This window comes from Schistocerca americana, chromosome 1 (assembly GCF_021461395.2).
Source record: "Schistocerca americana isolate TAMUIC-IGC-003095 chromosome 1, iqSchAmer2.1, whole genome shotgun sequence".
NCBI classification, from domain to species: Eukaryota; Metazoa; Arthropoda; class Insecta; order Orthoptera; family Acrididae; genus Schistocerca; species Schistocerca americana.
The window spans coordinates 756,123,984-756,145,800 of NC_060119.1; the positions used below are offsets into that span (position 1 = coordinate 756,123,984).

The 21,817-nt window shown below is 40.5% G+C and overlaps 1 protein-coding gene across 4 annotated transcripts in view; it reads left to right on the forward strand.

Annotated features, from left to right (window-relative positions):
• The window catches only part of LOC124611547 (DDB1- and CUL4-associated factor 11), a 128,320-nt gene that overhangs the window by 22,077 nt on the left and 84,426 nt on the right, over positions 1-21,817 (forward strand). For 2 of the 4 annotated variants that reach the window (XM_047140256.1, XM_047140254.1), the window contains 2 exons: positions 20,284-20,410; positions 20,489-20,590. In XM_047140256.1, coding sequence (XP_046996212.1) covers positions 20,284-20,410; positions 20,489-20,590 — 229 coding nt within the window. The remainder of the gene's footprint in view (positions 1-20,283; positions 20,411-20,488; positions 20,591-21,817) is intronic. The other 2 variants (XM_047140257.1, XM_047140255.1) reach the window with 1 other exon arrangement.

Consider the following 21,817-nt stretch of genomic DNA (forward strand, 5'->3'; position numbering starts at 1 on the left):
GATTAATACATCAATGATATGGAGTAATAAAATGCGGGTTTGTATCACTGAAAGCTGCTTCGAATCTGTTCAAAAACATTCTCTTGTTTTGTTGGTGATCTAACATTGTATTCACGAAGTAGTTGACTGGTTGCTCCTGTGAGATTGCCAGGAGACATATGACATAGGGGGCCAAGATTCATCAGTTATTTAACAGCTCAATTAAAGTAGCAGTGACATGTGTGACAGGATACAGCTTTTGCAGCAAAATTAGAACTGATTTCGAAAGCAGCTATCCTTTTAGAAAGTGAACGCTTTACAACTATGCAGACGAGGCATTACTGCAGTAAACTCAATCTCATTGCAATAATCATAGCATAGGAAGGTAGCTCGCAACATGAAAGATCAGCATAAATCTATATGTGCATGTACATCTACATCTATACTCTGCATGGCAGAGGGTATGTCCCATTGTACCAATTATTAGGGTTTCTTCCCATTCCATTCTTGTATGAAGCATGGGATAAATTGTTGTTTGAGTGCCTCTGCGCATGCTGTAATTATTCTAATCTTGTCCTCCCAATCTCTATGCAGGGGCTTTTATTATGTTCCTAGAGTCATCATTTAAAGCCAATTCTTGAAGCTTTGTTAGTGGACTTTCTTGGGATAGTTAAGTCTGTCTTCAAGAGTCTGCCAGTTCACTTCCTTCAACATCTCAGTGACACACTCCCACGGGTCAAACAAGCCCATGACCATTCGTCCTGCCCTTCTCTGTATATCTTCAATATCCCTATTAGTCCTATTTGGTATAGGTTCCACACACTTGGAGAAATGGTCTGGAGCTGGTCACACAAGTCATTTGTAAGCAATCTCCCTTGTAGACTAGATGCACTTCCCCAGTATTCTGCCAATAGACCGAAGTATGCCATCCACATTACCCATGACTGAACTTACGTGATCTTTCCGTTTCATATCCCTGCAGAGTGCTACACCGAGGTATTTGTATGAGTTGACCAATTTCAACAGTGATTCATTGATGTTATAGTCATTTTCATTTTGTAAAGTGTACAGTTTAAATTTTTTTTTACATTTAAGGCAAGTTACCAATCTTTGCACCACTTTGAAATTTTACAAGATGTGACTGAATATTTATGCAGCTTCTTTCAGACAATACTTCATTATAGACAACTGCATCTTCTGCAAAAAGTCTGAGGTTATTGTTAATATTGTCTGCTAGGCCATTAATATGCAACACGAACACCAAGTGCCCAAACACACTTCCTTGGGGCACACCCAAAGTTACTTTGCATCTGATGGTGATTCTCCATCGAGGATAACATTCTGCATCCTCCATACCAGAAAGTTCTCAGTCCAGTCAAAATTTCACTTGCTACCCCATTTGATAGAACTTTTGACAATAGATGTAGATGTGGTAATGAATCAAATGCCTTCCATAAATCAAGAAATATGACATCTACCTGACTGTCTTGATCCAAAGCTTTTAGTGTGTCCTGTGAGAAAAGTGAGATTTGGGTTTCACATGACCAGTGTTTTTGGAGTCCTTGCTGGTTGGCACTGAGGAGGTCATTCTGTTCAAGATACTTCATTATGTTTGAGCTCAGAATACGTTCTAAAAGTCTACAACAAATCTATGTCAAGGGTATTAGATGGTAATTTTGTGGATCACTTCTACTACCCGTCTTGTAACTGGGTGTGACCTGTGCTTTCTTCCACATACTGGGCATGGTTTTTTGTGTGAAAGACCAATGATTGAGCATAGTTAAGAGGGTTCAATCCCAAATTCAGTATGGAATCTGATAGGGATTCCATCTTGCCGTGGAGCTTTGTTCAATTTGAATGATTTCAGCTGTTTCTCAACAGCATTGACACTAATACTTATTTCACTCATCTATTCAGTGGTACGAGGATTAAATTGGAGCAATACTTGTAGGTTTTCGCTTGTAAAATTGGATTTGAAAAACAGTTATGCATTCCCTTCGTGGTAAGGGGAAAATCTTCCTCCATTGCTCTCAAAGCACCTACTTCGGGAGCAAGCCCCCCCCCCCCCCTCCCCATCCCCAAACGCAGTGGACATCGGTCCCCTCCTTCCTGCCGGAGAAGCAACAGCTTCCTCCGGCTCTTCTCATGCAGAGGGGATCCCTTGGGGCCCTCTTTTCCAAGGTCTTCACTAATGCCACGGTGGACACTTGCCAGTGGCTCATGGAGCCAAAAGCTGCTGGACAAAGAGCTTCACGGTCTTCCTCCGTGCCTGAAGCTGCTTCAGAGAAATCTTCCCAGCAATCCCCTAAAGAGAACTGAGAGAGCAAGTGAACTAAGAAGAAGTCTGCTAAGAAACAGGCCCCAACACCACCACTCCCTATCAGTTCTGCCTCTGAGGACGCAGTGGAGATCTTAGTGTCCCCTGCGGACCTGTATCTCACTAACACCTCATCCACCATAGAAATGGCTACAAATACTCGATTGGCGGCAGCAGGTGACCCTGAGGCATAATCTGCCTCCTTGTGCACTTCATGCCTTCCCAGCCTCATGATAACGCCATCCTCCAGTGGAATTGCAGCGGTTTTTTCCACCAACTTGCTGAGCTATGGCAACTGTAAAGCTTTAAACCTGCTTTCTGCATTGCGCTCAAGGAAACCTGGTTCCCGGCAATGGAGCTGTAGCAATTATAATAGTGTGTCAGGTGGAGTTTGCGTCTGTGTCCTGGACTCAGTATGCAGTGAACCTGTGCCCCTTCAAACCCCTTAGGAAGCTGTGGCTGTCAGGCTAAGAACAAGGCAGGAAATAACTGTCTGCAATGTATATCTTCCTCCAGATGGTGAAGTACCCCTGAACCCATTGGCTGCACTGATTGAACTACTCTCTAAACCTTTCCTACTTTTGGGAGATTTAAATGCTCATAGCCCCATGTGGGGTGGCACAGTTCTTACTGGCAGAGGCAGAGATGTCGAAAATTTACTGTCACAACTCGACCTCTGCCTCTAAAATACTGGGGCCGCCACACATTTCAGTGTGGGACATGGCACATATTCGGCCATTGATCTCTCGGTTTGCAGTCCTGGCCTTCTCCCATCTATCTACTGGAGAGCACATGAGGACCTGTGGTAGTGACCACTTCGCCATCTTCCTGTCACTGCCTGGCGTCAGGCCCATGGACGCCTGCCCATATGGGCTTTAAACAAGATGGACTGGGAAACTTGCACCTCTACTGTCACCATTGAATCTCCCCCACACGGTAACATGGATGTGGTGGTTGAGCAGTTAACTATAAAGATTTTTTCTGTGGTGGAAAACACAATTCCTCGTTATTTAGGGTGCCCCCAGTGAAAGGCTGTCCCCTGGTGGTCGCCGGAAGTCACTGAGGCAATTAAGGAGCGTTGGCAAGCTCTTCAGCGGCATAAGTGGCACCCTTCCCTTGGAGCACCTCATAGCCTTTAAACGGCTCCATGCTCGCATTCGCCAGCATATCAAAACGCGGAAACAGGATTGTTGGGAGAGGTACGTGTCGACCATTAGGTGCCATACGTCAACTTCCTAAGTCTGGGCAAAGATCAAACGAGTTTTTGGGTACCAGACCCCAACAGGTGTTCCTGGTATTAACATAAATGGGATGTTATCTACTGATGCAAATGCGATTGCAAAGCACTTTGCTGAGCACTATTCTCACACCTCTGTGTTAGAGAATTAGCCCACAGTCTTTCGCACTCTCAAACAGCGGATGGAAGACACCACAGTGAACCCTATAACACCCATTTACAGAGTGGGAGCTCCTCAGCGCCCTTGCACATTGCCCCGACACAGCTCCTGGGCCCAATCGGATCCACAGTCAGATGATTAAATATCACTCATCTGACTACAAGTAACATCTCCTCGTGATCTTCAACCAGATCTGGTGTGATGGCGTCTTTCCATCGCACTGGCAGGAGAGCCACATCATACCAGTGCTCAAACCTGGCAAAAACCCACTTGATGTGCATAGCTATCAGCTCATCAGCATCGCTAACATTCTTTGTAAGCTGCTGGAATGTATGATATGTTGGTGGTTGGGTTGGATCCTGGAGTCATGTGGCCTACTGGCTCCGTGCTAGGGTGACTTCCGCCTGGGTCGCTCTACCGCTGATAATCTTGTGTCCCTCGAGTCTGCCATCCGAACAGCCTTTTACAGATGCCAACACCCTGTTGCTGTCTTTTTTGATTTACGAAAAGTGTATGACACCACTTGGCAACATCATATCCTTGGCACATTATACGAGTGGGGTACCCGAGGCCTGCTTCAGATTTTTATCCAGAATTTCCTGTTGCTTCCTACTTTCCATGTCCAAGTTGGTGCCTCCCATCGTTCCCCCCATATCCAGGAGAAGGGGGTCCCACAGGTCCCTGTATTGAGTATGTCTCTATTTATAGTGGCCATTAACGATCTAGCAGCAGCTGTAGGGCCGTCCATCTCTTCCTCTCTGTATGCAGAAGACTCGTGCATTTTGTACTGCTCCACCAGTAGTGGTGTTGCTGAGTGACGCCTACAGGGAGCCATCCACGAGGTGCAGTAATGGGCTCTAGCCCACAGTTTCCAGTTTTTGGCTGCAAAGTCATGTGTTATGCACTTCTGTCGGCATCGTATTGTTCGTGCGGAACCAGAACTTTACCTTACTGACGATCCCCTCACAGTAGTGGTGACATATTGATTTTTAGAACTGGTTTTCGACGCCCGATTGACTTGGCTACTTCACCTTAGTTAGCTTAAGCAGAAGTGCTGGCAGCACCTCAATGCCCTCTGCTGCCTGAGCAACACTGACTGCGGTGCAGATTACTCTACACTGCTGCAGCTATACGGAACCCTTGTTCAGACCCGCCTTGGCTATGGGAGTCTGGTTTATGGTTTGGCGGCACCCTCAGTGTTGCATTTACTCAACCGAGTGCGCCACTGTGGTGTTCGACTAGTAACAGGAGCTTTTAGGACGAGTCCGATAATAAGCGTCCTTGCAGAGGCTGGAGTTCCTCCATTGCACGTCAGTCGTGCACAACTGCTTGTCAGTTTCGTTTCACACGTTCGTAGTTCTCCTGCACATCCAAATTACCGTCTCCTTTTCCCACCCATGGCGGTTTATCTCCCACATCAGAGGCCCAGTTCAGGGCTTACAATTGCAGTTTGTGTCCAATCCCTTCTATCTGAACTTGAGTCCTTGCCTTCACCACCTGTACTCAAGGTCCAATTGCGTACACTTCCATGGTGTACACCTATGTTGCGGCTTCGCCTGGACCTTTCACATGGCTCAAAGGACTCAGGTCACCCTGCAGCTCTCCGCTGTCACTTCATCTCGATTCTTGACATGTACTAAGGCCATGAAGTGATTTACACTGACGGCTTGATGGCTGATGGTCACGTCAGCTTTGCGTACGTCCATGGAGGACATATTGAATAGCATTCCTTGCCCAGTGGCTGCAATGTTTTCACTGCAGAGCTGGTGGTTGTATCTCGTGCTCTTGAGCACATCCGTTCATGCTCTGGGGAGTCGTTTCTCCTGTGTACTGACTTCTGGAGCAGCCTACCCTCATAATCCTTTGGTAGCGACCATCCAGGAGTCCATATATGCCCTGGAATGGTCCGGTCGTTCAGTGGTGTTTGTGTGGACCCCAGGACACGTTGGAATCCCAGGCAACGAACTTGCTGACAGGCTGGCCAAACAGGCTGCACGGAAACCGCTTATGGAGACTGAAATTCCAGTAACTGACCCACATTCGTTTTTACATTGCCAGGTTTTTTGGCATTGGGAAACGGAATGGCATAGTCTCAGTATGCATAACAAACTTCGTGCCATTAAGCAGACTACGAATGTGTGGCAGTCCTCCATGCGGGCCTCTCACAGGAGCTTTGTGGTTCTCTGTCGGCTCCGCATTGGCCACTTTTGGGTGACCGTTGGCTACCTCCTGCACCTCAGTGTCGATGCGGTGCCCGGTTGAGAGTGGCCCATATTCTGGTGCGCTGTCCCACTTTGACTGCCCTGTGACGAAATCTTTGGTTACTGGACTTGGTGCCGCTAATTTTATCTGACACCGCCTCATCGGCTGATTTAGTTTTCGTTTTATTCGTGAGAGTGCGTTTTATCATTTGATCTAAATTTTAGCACATGTCCTTTGTCCCTCTATGTCCTCCACCCTAGAGCTTTTAGGGTGGAGGTTTTAATGTGTTACAGAGTGGCTGGCTTCTCCTTTTTATTCTCATGGTCAGCCAGTCATGGTAATCTGTTTTGTTGTTTTAATTTCTTCTACCTGTTTTTTGTGTTTCTGTGGTTTTCTTCTCCCCTTTTTTCCCATTTAAGTATTTGTTGCACTTCCGTCATTCTTGTGGTTTTTCCTTTCTCTCCATTTTCAGTCTTGCTTGTTCCATTCTCACCCTTGTGGCATCGTTTTATTCGGAACAAGGGACCAATGACCTAGCTGTTTGCCCCACCCCCCTCCACACACACGCTTTTAAATCACCCAACCATCCAACCAACGGTGATGTTTCTCATAACAGAGCTTGAAGTCAAGAAGACAATGCAGAAATTAGAAAACAAGCCAGCAAGCATAATGAGGTTCCAGTCTCTATTCTGAAGAAGTGCAGATACAGCATACAGACTCCCTTAACAGACATAATAAAAGCGTTCTTTAGTTCGGGTATTTTTCCAGAATACTTAAAGCAGGCATGAGTTGCGCCCATACTGAAGAAAGGTAATGCAGAGAGTATAGAAAGCAAGCTGGTTTCATTGCGGTCAGCCTTTTCAAAATAATTAAAACAGTCATGGAATGTGTTACATGAATAAAAATAAGCACCTTAAAGAAGCACATTTTCTCTTCTGAAAAGGGACAGTACTGGCCATAAGAGTTTACAAAAGTGCTACTTGAAGCTCGCAACAAGGATGGCTTTGTTACAGGCATTTTCTTAGACTTCTCCAATGTTTTTGACCATGTTAATCATAAAATACTATTAAACAAACTAGAAACATTGGCTATAGGAGAACAGCAAATGAGTGGTTTCAGTCCTTCCTGAAAAATGGGTGCAAAGGATAGAGTTCACACATCTGCCAGTGATAAATTGTTAGTGAAACAGTTGCCAGTCAGGAAACATGTAAAACAATGGAAACTCTGGGTTGGAACATCAACAGCATAGGAGAAGATAGATTGCTACTCACTGTAAAAATGACACATATAGTTGCAGACAGGCATAATTAAAAGACACTTACACATAAGCTTTTGGCCATAGCCTGTGCCAGAAAAAGAAAAGAGAAACACACACCATTCATTCACACAAGTACATCTCACGCACACATGACTGCTTGTGTGAATGATTGGTGTGTTTCTCTTTCTTTTTCTGACAAAGGCTGTGGCTGAAAACTTAAGTGTAAGTATCTTTTAATTGCGCCTGTCTTCAACTAAACTTGTCACCTTTACCAAAAGTAGCAATCTATCTTTTCCTACATCATTGTAAGAAACATATAGAAATAAGTGTGACTCACACTAGTGTATTGAGCCCAATTCTGTTCTTCATGTGTAACCGTAATTTTCCAGGGAGTGTAAGACATGGAGAAAAGTTGTCTTTGCTGATGACAGCAACATCACAGTTACTGATAAAACACCTGAAGTCCTAATAAGAGAAGGCTAATGAAACAAGTGAACAGTGTGTAATAAATTAACATCGGGGGGGGGGGGGGGCGGGGGGGAATCGGCATGTACTTTGGCACAAAGAAGGAAAACAGCTCTTGCTTTGAGCATAGATATCTTAGATATCTTAAACCTATAGATTGTGAGCAGACACGAAGTTTCGAGGGATGAACAGCGATTGTCAAGTAAAATGGAAAGAACACACAATGATGCCATGAAAAGAATATTGTCAACAAGTTATGCTTTTGTTTCTAGCAGCAGTTTAACGACGAATGTGTTGTGGCGACATACTGTTCCTACACATGCTTAGTTCTTATGTATGGGGTTCTTTTCTGGTGGTCCAAGGCACGAAACATAACACATTTCAGTAAATACTACAAAGTTCTTGCAGTAGCAGACATATACTCTCAAGCTTACGACAACTTCCTCCATTGTCATCGTCAGTAGATTTCAGTAGGCTATTGGGTGCTTTATTTAGTTGGTCAAAGTATTTCAGGGAGGCATCACAGAGTTGGAGAACTTCTGTATGCTGGCAGAGCTTATGTTGGTGTATGTGACAGTAGAACATTGGTAGAAATGCTGGTTTTGATAGGTGGTGGATAACTCATCTGATTTCTCTGTTGCCTTTCAGTATCAAATGCCTGTTTGTGTGTGCCCCTAACTGTACAGCCACTGTCTTGGTTAAAGTTGTTCATACACATTCTGATCTCGGTGGTTTCTTTGACGACAGAATTTCAGTGGGTAGATGCATGAGATAATCTTGCATTTCGTCAGACATAATCATTCCAGAAATACCAAGGCCAGCACTTTTTTACAGGGCGCAGCATCTGTTTACTTTTTGTGGGTGGCCCAAAAAGTATTGAATACCATGTCTACCCAGGACTCTGCCTATTTTTATGTGTTGGCATTCCCAAAAAAGGAAGGAATGCCATAGGCTGATCATCTTCTGATGATTGAGTATCTCTGCATTTTTGTTTCTTAGAGATGGCCAACTTAATATCTCAGCTGCTACAGTCCTCTTTCCGGTACAAGTTTCTTATATATCTGATCTCGTAATCAACATGTTCCTTGTCACAAGCAATTGTAGCATTTTGTATCAGCATATTTAAAACTGCTTTCATTTGGGCTGGATAATGAATGCTTTGTGCTCTGGGATCTAGGTCAGTATGTGTTAGCTACTGGTAAACAGAGTGCCCTAATTGCGCTCTGATTTTTGTTCAAGTAGAACGTCTAAAAATGGAAATTTTATGTATCACTCCATCCCAGCTACTGAAGAATTCAGGCCTACCAGACAATGTGATAAAGAATCTGTGAACACAGTCTCTAGGCTCTGAGGGCTTTATGGTTTGCTTAAAATCCACGAATTATGGTCCATTGTGATCTATTGTTAATGCTATAGGTTCTCCAACTTACAAGCTAGTGAAGGCCTAACAAGAGCCATATGTTGGTCCCTGTGAACATCATATGAAAAACTATCAAATGTTTGTGAATATAATTAAGCTAATCAGAATGAATCCAGACAAAATTATGACCAATTTGGATATGGTGTCTCTGTTCGCAAAATTCCCTGTGCAAATAAGAGGGCGAGTCAAATGAAATCCTTAAATTTCCAATAACAAATCAAAACTTCACGCCGTTATCTTGTAAGTTGGTAAGTGTGTTACAAACAGCGTGCAGAATGGCCTGTAGGTGGCAGCATAGTGCAGACGCACACATACTGTCGCAGTTTCAGTATAAAGATGGCCGCCCCACTTGGGACTTGCACCAGGGAAGAACAGCGTTGTGTTGTTCAGTTTTTGCGTAGTGTTGATGTGAAACCTATTGAAATTCATCGACGAATGTAGGTTCAGTACGGTAATGCATGTTTATCACAGCAGCAAGTCTGCGAATGGAGTAGGAAATTTGCAAATGGTGTGACTTCAGTGGAAGATGCTCCTCGTCCAGGTCAGGCACAATGAGTTGTGACTCCACAGAACATTGCAGCAGTTGAAGCCATAGTGAAGGAAAACTGCTGAGTGACACTGAATGACACTGCAGCATGTTTACAGATTAGTCATGGGTCAGCACACCACACTGTGTATGATGTGCTCCAGTTTCACGAAGTGTCTGCAAGATGGGTGCCATGGCAGCTGACTCCGGAAATGAGAGAACGATGTGTTGATGCTTGTGAAGAACTACTTCGGCACTTTGAACGAGAACGGATGGCTCCCTTGTGCAAGAATCGTTACAAGAGATGAAACCTGGGTTCACTTGCACCAACCGGAAGAAGAGAGCGAGCATGGAATGGCAGCAGTCCTCATCACCAAAACCAAAGAAGTTTTGAACAGAACCATCAGCTGGGAAGGTTATACTGACTCTATTTTGGGACGAAAAAGGCATCATTTTGGTGCATTACATGCCTAGAGGGACCACTGTCACCAGTGCATCATACACAGATCTCCTAAAAAATCATCTGCGGCCTGAAATCAAATCAAAGCAACATGGATTGCTGTCAGCAGGTGTCCTTTTGCAAGATGCAAGGCCCCACACTGCCCGTACAACAGTTGCAACAATCCACAGACATGCATTTTCAGTGTCTTCCTCATCCACCATACTCACCAGATCTTGCCCCAAGTGATTTCCATATGTTTGGCCCACTCAAAGACGCAATGGGAGGAAAGAAGCTCTGTTTTGATGAAGAGGTTTGCCACGCGCTGCGTAAGTGGTTGTGTGGACTACCAAAATAATTTTTTTCTAAAGGAATTTATGCACTTTGTAAGCACTGGAGGACTATTGAGCGTGGAGGAGATTATTTTGAAAAGTGATACACCTTTGTACCACTTCTGCACAATAAATAATATTTTAAAAAAATAGTTAAAGTTTTCATTTGACTCACCCTCGTATATTACAGTATTAGCAGACCATTTTCCTCCCAAGGCTATCAAACTATTTGGCCATGCTGTGGTGACCCCATACTTTTTGTATAGTGGTAAATTTTATGGAATGACTGCCAGAATAGCCATGAGTTCTCCATTGCCTCCAGGAGTGGCTAATTTTTCAGTGGAGCATTTCAAGAAATGTGATAAATTCAACTCTTAAGTCTATTTTGCTTCTTTCGCTACAATGACGACGCCTCTATGATCTGGCCATATGGAATATAATCCTTTAATCTGTTATGTGATCACATGAATAGTATGCACCCAAATATCAAATTCACTGTTGAGATGGAGAGAGAAGGAAGCTTATCATTTTTAGATGGTCTACATGAACATCAGATGGATGACTAGGGCACTCCGTTTACTGGAAGCCAATGCTGACTGAGCTATATCCTAATGCACAAAGCTTTCGTCACCTAGCCCAAAAGAAATTATTTTTAAATATACTGATACATAAAGGTAAAACTGTTTTTAGTAACAAACACCTGAATTACGAGGTCGATAACTTAGAAATGCATTCTGGAAGGAGGCCTGTAGAGACCAATATATTTGAGTTGCCTGTCTCTAAGAAACAAAAAAACCCAGAGTTACTCAATCACCAGAAGACATCAGCCTATACCTCTCTTTCCCCTCTTCAGAAGTGCAACAAGTAATATAGGCAGAGTACTGGGCAGACGTGATATTCAATCCATTTTCAAAACAGTTTGTGTAATTTATGAAATATCCGTTGCCTGTAGTCGTTATGGTCAATATGGACAGTTTCAGAACACTGCACAGAGCACTGATGCCACACTAAATATCACACTTTTGACAAATCCGTTGTTGTGAACACAGCCTCATAAACAAACATAAGATTATGTTTGATGAAATTGCAATATTATCCCACGCATCTTCCTGCTAGGATTCTGTCATCAAAGAAGCCATTGAGATCATGTAACAACATAGTTAACTGGGACAGTGGCTGCTTTATTAGTGGTATACCGAATCTGACACTTGATGTTGAAAAGCAACACAGAAATCAGCTGAGTCATCCACTGTCTAATGAAATCAGCCTCACTGCCAAAGTTCTTGAGTCGTAGACATCTTCATAATCTCTGGTAGCATATGAAAGTTCCATTATTTTGCGATGTCTCCATGACATAATCCAACAAACTAAATAAAGTATCATGCAGCCCTTTGTAATTATATGACATTGACAATGGGGGATGTTGTCAAAGATTAAACACATATGTGTTGTGACAAGAACTCTGTGAAGCACTTATTTAAGAATGGGAAGAAATGAACAACACACACAATTTCACTGGCAATATAAAAATACAAAATGTCGTGTACCTTATGAAACTCACTATAAAACTGCTGTGTTACATTACTGAAGTTAAAGCATAAAAGGGACGCCACATGTATGCACATCTTGATAAAAAAAACTCAGTTGATAAAATGCACATAGTTCTTAAAATGCACACAATTGATAAAATCCTTGTACCATCCATGCATATCTGAATATGACTCTCTCAAGCTTGGCACACAGGCCTACACTGCCGTGAAGTGTTAGCATAGAGGCGGCAGATCTGGTGTAAAGTTACCTATCTCACCAATGGATGGAATATGTAGTACAAGCTAAATGATCACATACTGTGGGTACATCCCATGAATAGCGGTGCACCAAAACTAAAGGTGGATTTTCCAAAGTGTAATAATTAGGACTGTCACCTGACCATACATATAAAATTACCATGGGCTTATGCTCTTATTAAATGTGTGCTTGTTGACAGTGAGAAAATGACAATAATAATAAAAAAATTTAAAAAATAACCTAGATATTTAATTAAGAAAACAACATGATGTAAAAAGCAAACAGCACTGGTGCAACTGGGAATGTTAGACCGGCCAGTCCTGATAGGATCCCGTGAAGTTTCATCTGCAATCCCTGAAGGTAGATGATGATAAAATTTCCTGCCTCATCCCTTAGCCATAATACTAAATATGGAACTTGGACTCAGCCCAGCTACTCAGTTTTCATCGTTGCTATTTGCATAAAAGCTCCAATTTACACTACATCATGACACACAGCACAGATTACAGACATTCTGTACGCACTGTGTGACCGATTCACATATACACTATTGTTATCCATGTAGATCTCTACATTGCTTTTTATAGTATGGATCATTTTGATTTTCTCTGTAATAGACACCTCACACCCAATAAGGCTTGTATATGAATTAGGTGATTTTGAAGTGACCTCAGCCCCATGTGGTTTTTGTGTAGCCCTCCTTTACACGAGTCATCCTTTGCAAGACCCCCACTAGGACTGGCTGATATAGCATTCACACTTGTATCAATGCAGTTTTCTTTTTACATCATGTTGCTTTGTTAATACAAGATCTAGGTTATTTTTTAATGTTTTCTTGATTCATTACTGTTGTCTTCTCACTGCCAGTAGGCACACAGTACTTAAATACAACAGATTTTATATGGAGCGTAACCCCATGATAATTTTATATGTATGGTCCTAATTGATATACTGGGCACTATGGCAAATCCAAGTTAATTTCTGGTGCACTGCTTTTCATTGGTTGTAACCACAGCATGCGATCATTTAGCTTGCACTACATACACCATCCACTGCCGAGATATGTAACTTTCTACCAGATTCTGGCAGCGTATTGCTGTGCAGTGAGGATAGGAGAGTCCCGTTCACTGCTGATATGCATGGATGGTACAAGGATTGTGTCAACTGTGTGCATTTTACTAAACGGGTTTTCATCAAGACATGTATACGTCTTGCCTACTACAGTAGTACAAGTTTATATGCCAAGTAGCTCTGCAGATGATGAAGAAATTGATGAGATGTATAATGAGATAAAAGAAATTATTCAGGTAGTGAAGGGAGACGAAAATTTAATAGTCATGGGTGACTGGAATTCGAGAGTAGGAAAAGGGAGAGAAGGAAACATAGTAGGTGAATATGGATTGGGGCTAAGAAATGAAAGAGGAAGCCACCTGGTGAATTTTACACAGATCATAACTTAATCATAGCTAACACTTGGTTCAAGAATCATGAAAGAAGGTTGTATACATGGAACAATCCTGGAGATACTAGAAGGTATCAGATAGATTATGTAATGGTAAGACAGAGATTTAGGAACCAGGTTTTAAAATGTAAGACATTTCCAGGGGCAGATGTGGACTCTGACCACAATCTATCGGTTATGAACTGTAGATTAAAACTGAAGAAACTGCAAAAAGGTAGGAATTTAAGGAGATGGGACCTGGATAAACTGAAAGAACCAGAGGTTGTACAGAGTTTCAGGTAGAGCATAAGGGAACAATTAACAGGAATGGGGGAAAGAAGTACAGAAGAAGACAGGAAGTGCAAAATGGCTAAGCAGGGATGGCTAGAGGACAAATGTAAGGATGTAGAGGCACATCTCACTACGGGTAAGATAGATACTGCCTACAGGAAAATTAGAGAGACCCTTGGAAAAAAGAGAACCACTTGTATGAATATCAAGAGCTCAGATGGAAACCCAGTTTTAAGCAAAGAAGGGAAAGCAGAAAGGTGGAAGGAGTATATAGAGGGTCTATACAAGAGCGATGTACTTGAGAACAATATTATGGAAATGGAAGAGGATGTAGATGAAGATGAAATGGGAGATACGATACTCCGTGAAGAGTTTGACAGAGCACTGAAAGACCTGAGTCCAAACAAGGCCCCGGGAGTAGACAACATTCCATTGGAACTACTGACTGCCTTGAGAGAGCCAGTCCTAACAAAACTCTACCATCTGGTGAGCAAGATGTATGAAACAGGCGAAATACCCTCAGACTTCAAGAAGAATATAGTAATTCCAATCCCAAAGAAAGGTGTTGTTGACAGATGTGAAAATTACCGAACTATCAGTTTAATAAGTCACAGCTGCAAAATACTAACTTGAATTCTTTACAGACGAATTGAAAAACTGATAGAAACCGACTTCGGGGAAGATCAGTTTGGATTCCGTAGAAATATTGGAACATGTGAGGCAATACTGACCTTACGACTTATCTTAGAAGAAAGATTAAGGAAAGGCAAACCTACGTTTCTAGCATTTGTAGACTTAGAGAAAGCTTTTGACTACGTTGACTGGAATACTCTCTTTCAAATTCTGAAGGTGGCAGGGGTAAAATACAGGGAGCGAAAGGCCATTTACAATTTGTACAGAAACCAGGTGGCAGTTATAAGAGTAAAGGGGCATGAAAGGGAAGCAGTGGTTGGGAAGGGAGTGAGACAGGACTTTAGCCTCTCCCCGATGTTATTCAATCTGTATATTGAGCAAGCAGTAAAGGAAACAAAAGAAAAATTCAGAGTAGGTATTAAATTTCCATGGAGAATAAATATAATCTTTGAGATTCGCCGATGACATTGTAATTCTATCAGAGACAGCAAAGGACTTGGAAGAGCAGTTGAACGGAATGGACGGTGTCTTGAAAGGAGGATATAAGATGAACATCAACAAAAGCAATATGTGGATAATGGAATGTAGTCGAATTAAGTCGGGTGATGCTGAGGGTATTAGATTAAGAAATTAAACACTTAAAGTAGTAAAGGAGTTTTGCTATTTGGGGAGCAAAATAACTGATGATGGTCGAAGTAGAGAAGATATAAAATGTAGACTAGCAATGGCAAGGAAAGCGTTTCTGAAGAAGAGAAATTTGTTAACATTGAGTATAGATTTAAGTGTCAGGAAGTCGTTTCTGAAAGTATTTGTATGGAGTGTAGCCATGTATGGAAATGAAACATGGATGATAAATAGTTTAGACAAGAAGAGAATAGAAGCTTTCGAAATGTGGTGCTACAGAAGAATGCTGAAGATTAGATGGGTAGATCACATAACCAATGATGAAGTATTGAATAGAATTGGGGAGAAGAGGAGTTTGGACAACATGCATACGTGTGGACTGCCTTTTATACTTTGGCTTCATGTAATGTAACATGGCAATTTTATAATGAGTTCCATTAGGTATGTGAAATTTTGTATTTCATGTGATTAGTGAAACTAATTGCAGGGCCCTCCCTCTTCCCTTCATTATCTTCATGTTTTTATCTTAGATCAAATCATGGCAGCATAGGGCTGTTGAAACTAGTCATCTCAGAACAATAAAAGCTTTTACACTGCAACTGTGGCATACGAAGTGTGGTCATTTCCAGTCACATAGATCATCCCACACCACATCATACCGTATGGGGAATGTTGGCGTGAATAATTACACTGTCATGGACGCAGATTTTATAAGAGTAATAACTGAAAGTAGTAGTTGGGCTCATTATAAAGAACTATTTTAAAGGAGTAGTATCCATACTGCACCAAGTGAGTACACCTATCAGTCTGTTGTACATATGAGTGAATACATTAAAAAGTATTTCACCAATAGTTGTATACTAATAATGGAACAAGAACAAGTTTGGACTTGCATTTACCAAAGGATAAACAAATAAAAAACTCAAAACATCATTTTCTACCAGGGAATAATATTGTATAACAATTTGCCCAATGAGATGAAAATGTTACTTACAGACATGTATAGTAGAACCTTGATTAACCATCACTTTTGAGACAAGGATGCAGATGGAACACTGAAAGTGTTTGATAATCACAGGAGAATTAAACACATCATTTACAGATCTCCAAACTATGTACTAAATCAAAATTATGTTTTGAAAGTACATTTCTAATAACGAGAAAGGAAAACTGAAATTTTACACACTGAAAATCTATTTAAAAGTGTCGAATGCCTTTTTTCCCCCCAACCTTGACTTTGTGGCTGCGTCATGCCACTTCTTTGCCCACAATATGTGCACAGCTGTAGTGGTTGACTCTTGTTTCAAATATTTGAGGGTTGAGGGCAGTCTCCAGTGCAGTCTCCTTTGCTGTAGAGTGACTGATCTTTTGGTCCTCTTCCTTTTCTTCACCATCTGATTTCTCTTGCTCACACTATACTGTTGCAAAACAAGATCAATGATCTGTTTATCTCGAAATTTCTTCATTGGTAACAGCAGTGACATCACCTTCTGTTAAGCATTCCTTTACATTAGCATGCTGGATATAATTCGGAAGAGTCTGCAAATCAGTCACTAAATCAGGAGTGGCTATCTCTTTAGTTTCTGGAAGTTCTTGCTCTTGGGTTAGGCTAGGCAAAGCTTGCTTCCACGATTTTTTTGATGAGTGATTTTCGTAAGTTCTTCCCTAGATTGAGCAACGGTATAAATTGCATCTTTTATATTGGAGCTTTTTTTTTTTTAAAAAAGATGATCACAACCCTCTTCCGTTTTCTGTAACAAAGCACTGTTGTACGTATTTCCTCCTGTAATGTCATTTTTACCAATCAGTAACTCCCTAGCCTGTTGGCTGGATTACTGAAGTCATGTGGAGGGACAAAAACATAACTTTTATGTTATCTTGTTGAAGTTCGGACTCAGAAGGGTGGCTTGGAGTTTTGTCTAGCAATAAAATGGTGTGGTGTGGTAGGGTTTTCATTTAAAGTATTTTTTAACAGCCAGAACAAATGCATCAAAAACCATTCTTTAAACAAGTTACCATTCATCCGAGCATTATTATTTTCTCTTAGCTTTATAATAAACAGGAAGTAGGCCTACTGACATGTTTGTTTTTGAAGGCTCTTGGTTTCTCAGATTTGCCACTTACAAACAATTGCAGTTTATAGTCACTACTTGCATTGCTGCATGTTGCTTGCTCAGCCTGTTCTTTGTTAGTTTCATGCTGGCAACTGTTTCATTCTTTGAGGCAAGGGTCTTTTGAGGGAGCATTTTGTCATTTAGCCCAGTCCTGTCAATGTTGTATAATTGATCAGTTACCAGTTTGTTTTCTGACTATTTTTTCAAATTTTTCAACGAACTCCCTACATGCATCATCATCAACAGAAGGTTCTCCACCTGAAATAGCAAATTGCCTTACACCTGATGATTTTTTCCACTGACGACGCCAACCTTGCTTGGAATTAGTCTTCCTTAACCCTCAGCTTGTGATGCAACTGAATAGCTTTTTCTTTTATGATAGGGCCTGAAAGTGCCCCCCCCCTCTCCCCTCCTCCCCGTACGTCTTTCCAGACAAACCCAAACCCACACAGCATCACCCAAGCATGCTGTTCGACATGGAGTGCAATCAATTGGTTGGACACATGGTCAGATAATCCAAGGGGTGGGTTAATCAAAGGTTGAATAATGGAGGTTCTGCTGTAGTTAAAAAGGCAGCTAAAAATGCACTTCATAAATAACACATACTACACGGTTAAAGATTAGGACTCAGAGTAGGGTTCATAACCAAAGGGGAGCATTAAAACATCTGTTGCATTTCTGTTCATAATCACAAAGTGAAGCTGTCACAAGCAAATGCACCAAGAGCTATAGTGCATGATAGGAACATCTTGTCAGTCTCCTGAACTAAACATCTCAGTCATCAAGGGGGATACAGTCTCATTTTCCCAGATAGATTACAGGAAGGACATAGAGACATCCATGTTCTTAGTCGTGGAATTCCCGGTGTCCATAGTGTTTGCAGTGCACAACTTCATATTCGGGAGGATGGAGTTTGACCTGCCCAGCTATCTGGATTTAGGGTATTTGTGGTTTTTCTTCATAATTTCAGGTAGACAGGATTGTTCCTTCAGCAAAGCAACGGATGGCCACCTGTGTTATCCTCATAAACGTTCTTAAGTATTCTGTGTGTATGTATTTTGGCACTATTTATTTTCATTGTATTATAGTAACAGATCTTAAATCACTGTGAAATAATCCCTGGATTATGCATAGTAAAGCAATGTGATTTTTAAAGAAACTTTAGATTTATGTCAGCTTTCCATTTTCTGATAACAATAGATACTCCATGTACAGGGTGCATATTTTTACAGGAGAATAATGCTGGTCAAAATTAGTGAAAAGGGTGACCTGTAAACATATGTCTGGAAACAAATATTTGTTGAGTTTGGTGCAATTCTATCCTATGATGGCCCTCTTTCTAATCACGCTACTGGAGATGCTTAATGTGCTTATCATTCATTCTTAAACATCATTCACCCAACCTCCAAGAATCACGTAACTAATCTGTAAATAAAACACAACCTGGGAACTGGGTATTTTCAACATTCTGTCTTACAGTCCATTGGCAAAACTTGTAATGTGGCATGGCTTTGTGGCCTGAAAGAAATTGCACATGTTGTAAGTAATATGGATAAAGTAACTGCTCATCTAGTGAACATGCTTTAATGAATATTGGGCAATCCGGAGATAGGGTTTCCATGGTTTTCGTGATCTATATAAAGAAAAATGTAAATGTTTTTTGTTAAAAATCTTACATCTCTGGAAATTCTTCAGCAATTGCTTTTAAATTTTGATACAACTTTCTGTGCAACAAGGCCTGTGTTTTATGTGCCTATTTTTTATAAAATATATTATTACTTATAAATAAATATGTATTATATAAAGGGGAAGCATTTTACCAAAGATCTTGAAAAGGTCTTGGCCTATTTACTTCAAATTTTTACACTATAACATTCAGACTGACATTAGGTTGTATATACTTTTAAATATATATAATATCTAAATATATATGGTATATATAAATGGAAAACATGGTTACCACAAATCGTACACACACACACACACACACACACACACACACACACACACACACAATATGTTGCTTTGTTTTCTTCCTTCCAGATGGTCTTCACAGAAAACAGGAAAGATATATTTCTGGCTTATGGGCATGCGGTTAGAGAACTGCTACAGAATATGAATTTGCAACAGCAATAAAACAAGGCTCAAGGTCAAAGGGAGGGAGGAGCTGGACAGACATGTGAGGAGAAATGGAAGTACAGAACAGAAAGGAGGAGATTGACAGAGACAGGGGGAGGAGGAGGTTAGGACTTACCTGCATACTTGTGTGTTACAAAGTGTGCATTCTCTTTTCCATTTAAGAAGACTGAGCCACAGCAGTGCGTAGCTGGGTACAACTAGTTACTTAATACAAATGCATTGATGGTTCTTTTGGAAAGGGTACTCTGATCTACTTTTCCATTCTCATTGAATCTGAGCTTGTGCTTCATCTCAAATGATGTCGTTCTCAGCAGACACTGAATACCTATTTTCCTGTTTGCTGTGGGCTTGAACAAGTCATTACATTATTATGACAATCACATTGAGGTAGTGAATGTTTAGGAAACTGGTTTACTTTGTAAATAAAGCATGTCCTTCTCATTCAAACTTTCTCATGTTCATTTCATAATAAATCAGTTTGTGGTAGGACATAATTATGTTATACTTTGTTCTGTACAGGGCTATGTACTTTATTATTTTCTGTTCATGAAATAGTGCCAATATTGTCAATAAAAATTAAGTTTAAATTCTGTTTAAAAATGAGATAACCTTAAAGAAAGGAAGTGAGTTCTATAAACAAACAACTGTTGTGGTGGTTTGGATTAAATTTTATATTTCATAATTTTGTGCAACTTATAATCCTTTACTTCTCTACATTTCTTAGTTTCTTAGGCATTAAGCTATATTGTTCAGTGTTTCAGTTTCATGTTGATTAAAAAAAAAAAAAGAGGAAAGTGATCCATTAACAGTAGATATACACACATAGTCGTACATGTAGTTATGTTGCTTCTTAAGGTTAGATTTCGTTGTACAATGAAAATGTTTAAGATCAAGTCATGCATACTATTTAATTCTTAGAGTCCGTGTGTTCCACAGCGGCCAAGTGCACATCATCTCTTCTGAACAGGACGACAGTGATGATGAATTTGTTGCTGCTGCGACTCCTCCAAGGATAGATCCAGATCCCAACACAAAAAATTTAGATGTAAGTATATCGACTCATTTGGATATTATGTTCACTTTTTCTACCTGGATGTTTTACTGAACCTTGATTTCATTTCAGAAAAGCGAGTTTAGTCTGACTACAAGACAGTCATGTGGCCTATTACATTCCATTGGGAGGAAGCGGCCGATTTCTGTTGCTGCCATGATAAATGCAAGAGAGGTAAGGAGAATAGATACTCTGCGAAAGTTATTAACTCAGATATAAAAGACTTTATAAACAATTTTTCTATTAGTTGATGAAAATCTTAATTCTTTAATCTAATCCATTATATTTTTATAGTATTTTTATTCTTGCTGTCTCATTTTTTAGTTGAGTCTTAGCCTGCTAAATCTATTTAATTTTCTTTGTTATCCTCTTACAGATAACTAGCTGTGACTGAATGCGATGTTCTGTGGTGAAATTCTTTGTATTTAATAGTAAATGGAGATAATTGTTAAAAATAAGTGTGTTAGTAGTAGGAGTAGTAGCAGCAGCAGCAGCAGCAGCAGCAGCAGCAGCTGGTGGTGGTGGTGGTGGTGGTGGGTGACACGTGATCACCACGTGTACACTGCCTGTATGCTCACCACGTCAGTTATGTATGTGCTTGTACTAATAAATCGGGGTCAGTCCATACCAAGTGGTCCAGCACTGGTTGCTTGACCATCTCAGAAAAATTTTATATTTGGTGAGTGGATCCCCCAATGTTTAGTAGCCACAAAAATATTTTTTAAAAAAAATTATTGTTTATTATTTTGAAATGGCAGCCATATTTGTTCCAGGCCGCATGTGTTTCTTTGTATTTGCAAGCATCTACATTTTTTACAATTATTCAGTAGTGGATTGTCGTAAGCCTTTCAGATAAAATGCATTTAGTTCAGCACACTCTGGGCTACAAATTAACATCATTATCACTTAGCTGGATGTATTCTTTAATATATTTTTAATAGTTCAAAGTTATCAGCCACAAATTTAAAAAAAACCTCAATTTTTGAACAGTAGTTTCCCAAAGAAAGGCTAATTTCTCAGCTTTAATACTTTTTCTGCTATTACACTGTATAGTATAGTTACTTTTTATAGAGTATCCAGTGGCGAGCAGCTTACACTTAAAAAAATACACTATTTTAAAAAATGTTTTTTTTTTTTTAACTTTTCCATTTTGTAGCCTGCAATATCTTTGTTGAGGGACCAAATAAAAATCTTAAAATTTCACACTTATTAGACCTTTATGATATCAAACTTCAGTATAAATTTCAACTTTGAGATTCAATTGGAAGTTATGGAAAAAAGATTACAAACACGAGTCAAAAATATGTTTTTTAACATCTGCGATATCGGGTAGGCTAATCAAATGAAGTATACCAGTTGCATAGTGTAACACACCACATTACACTAGCTAATGATTATTTG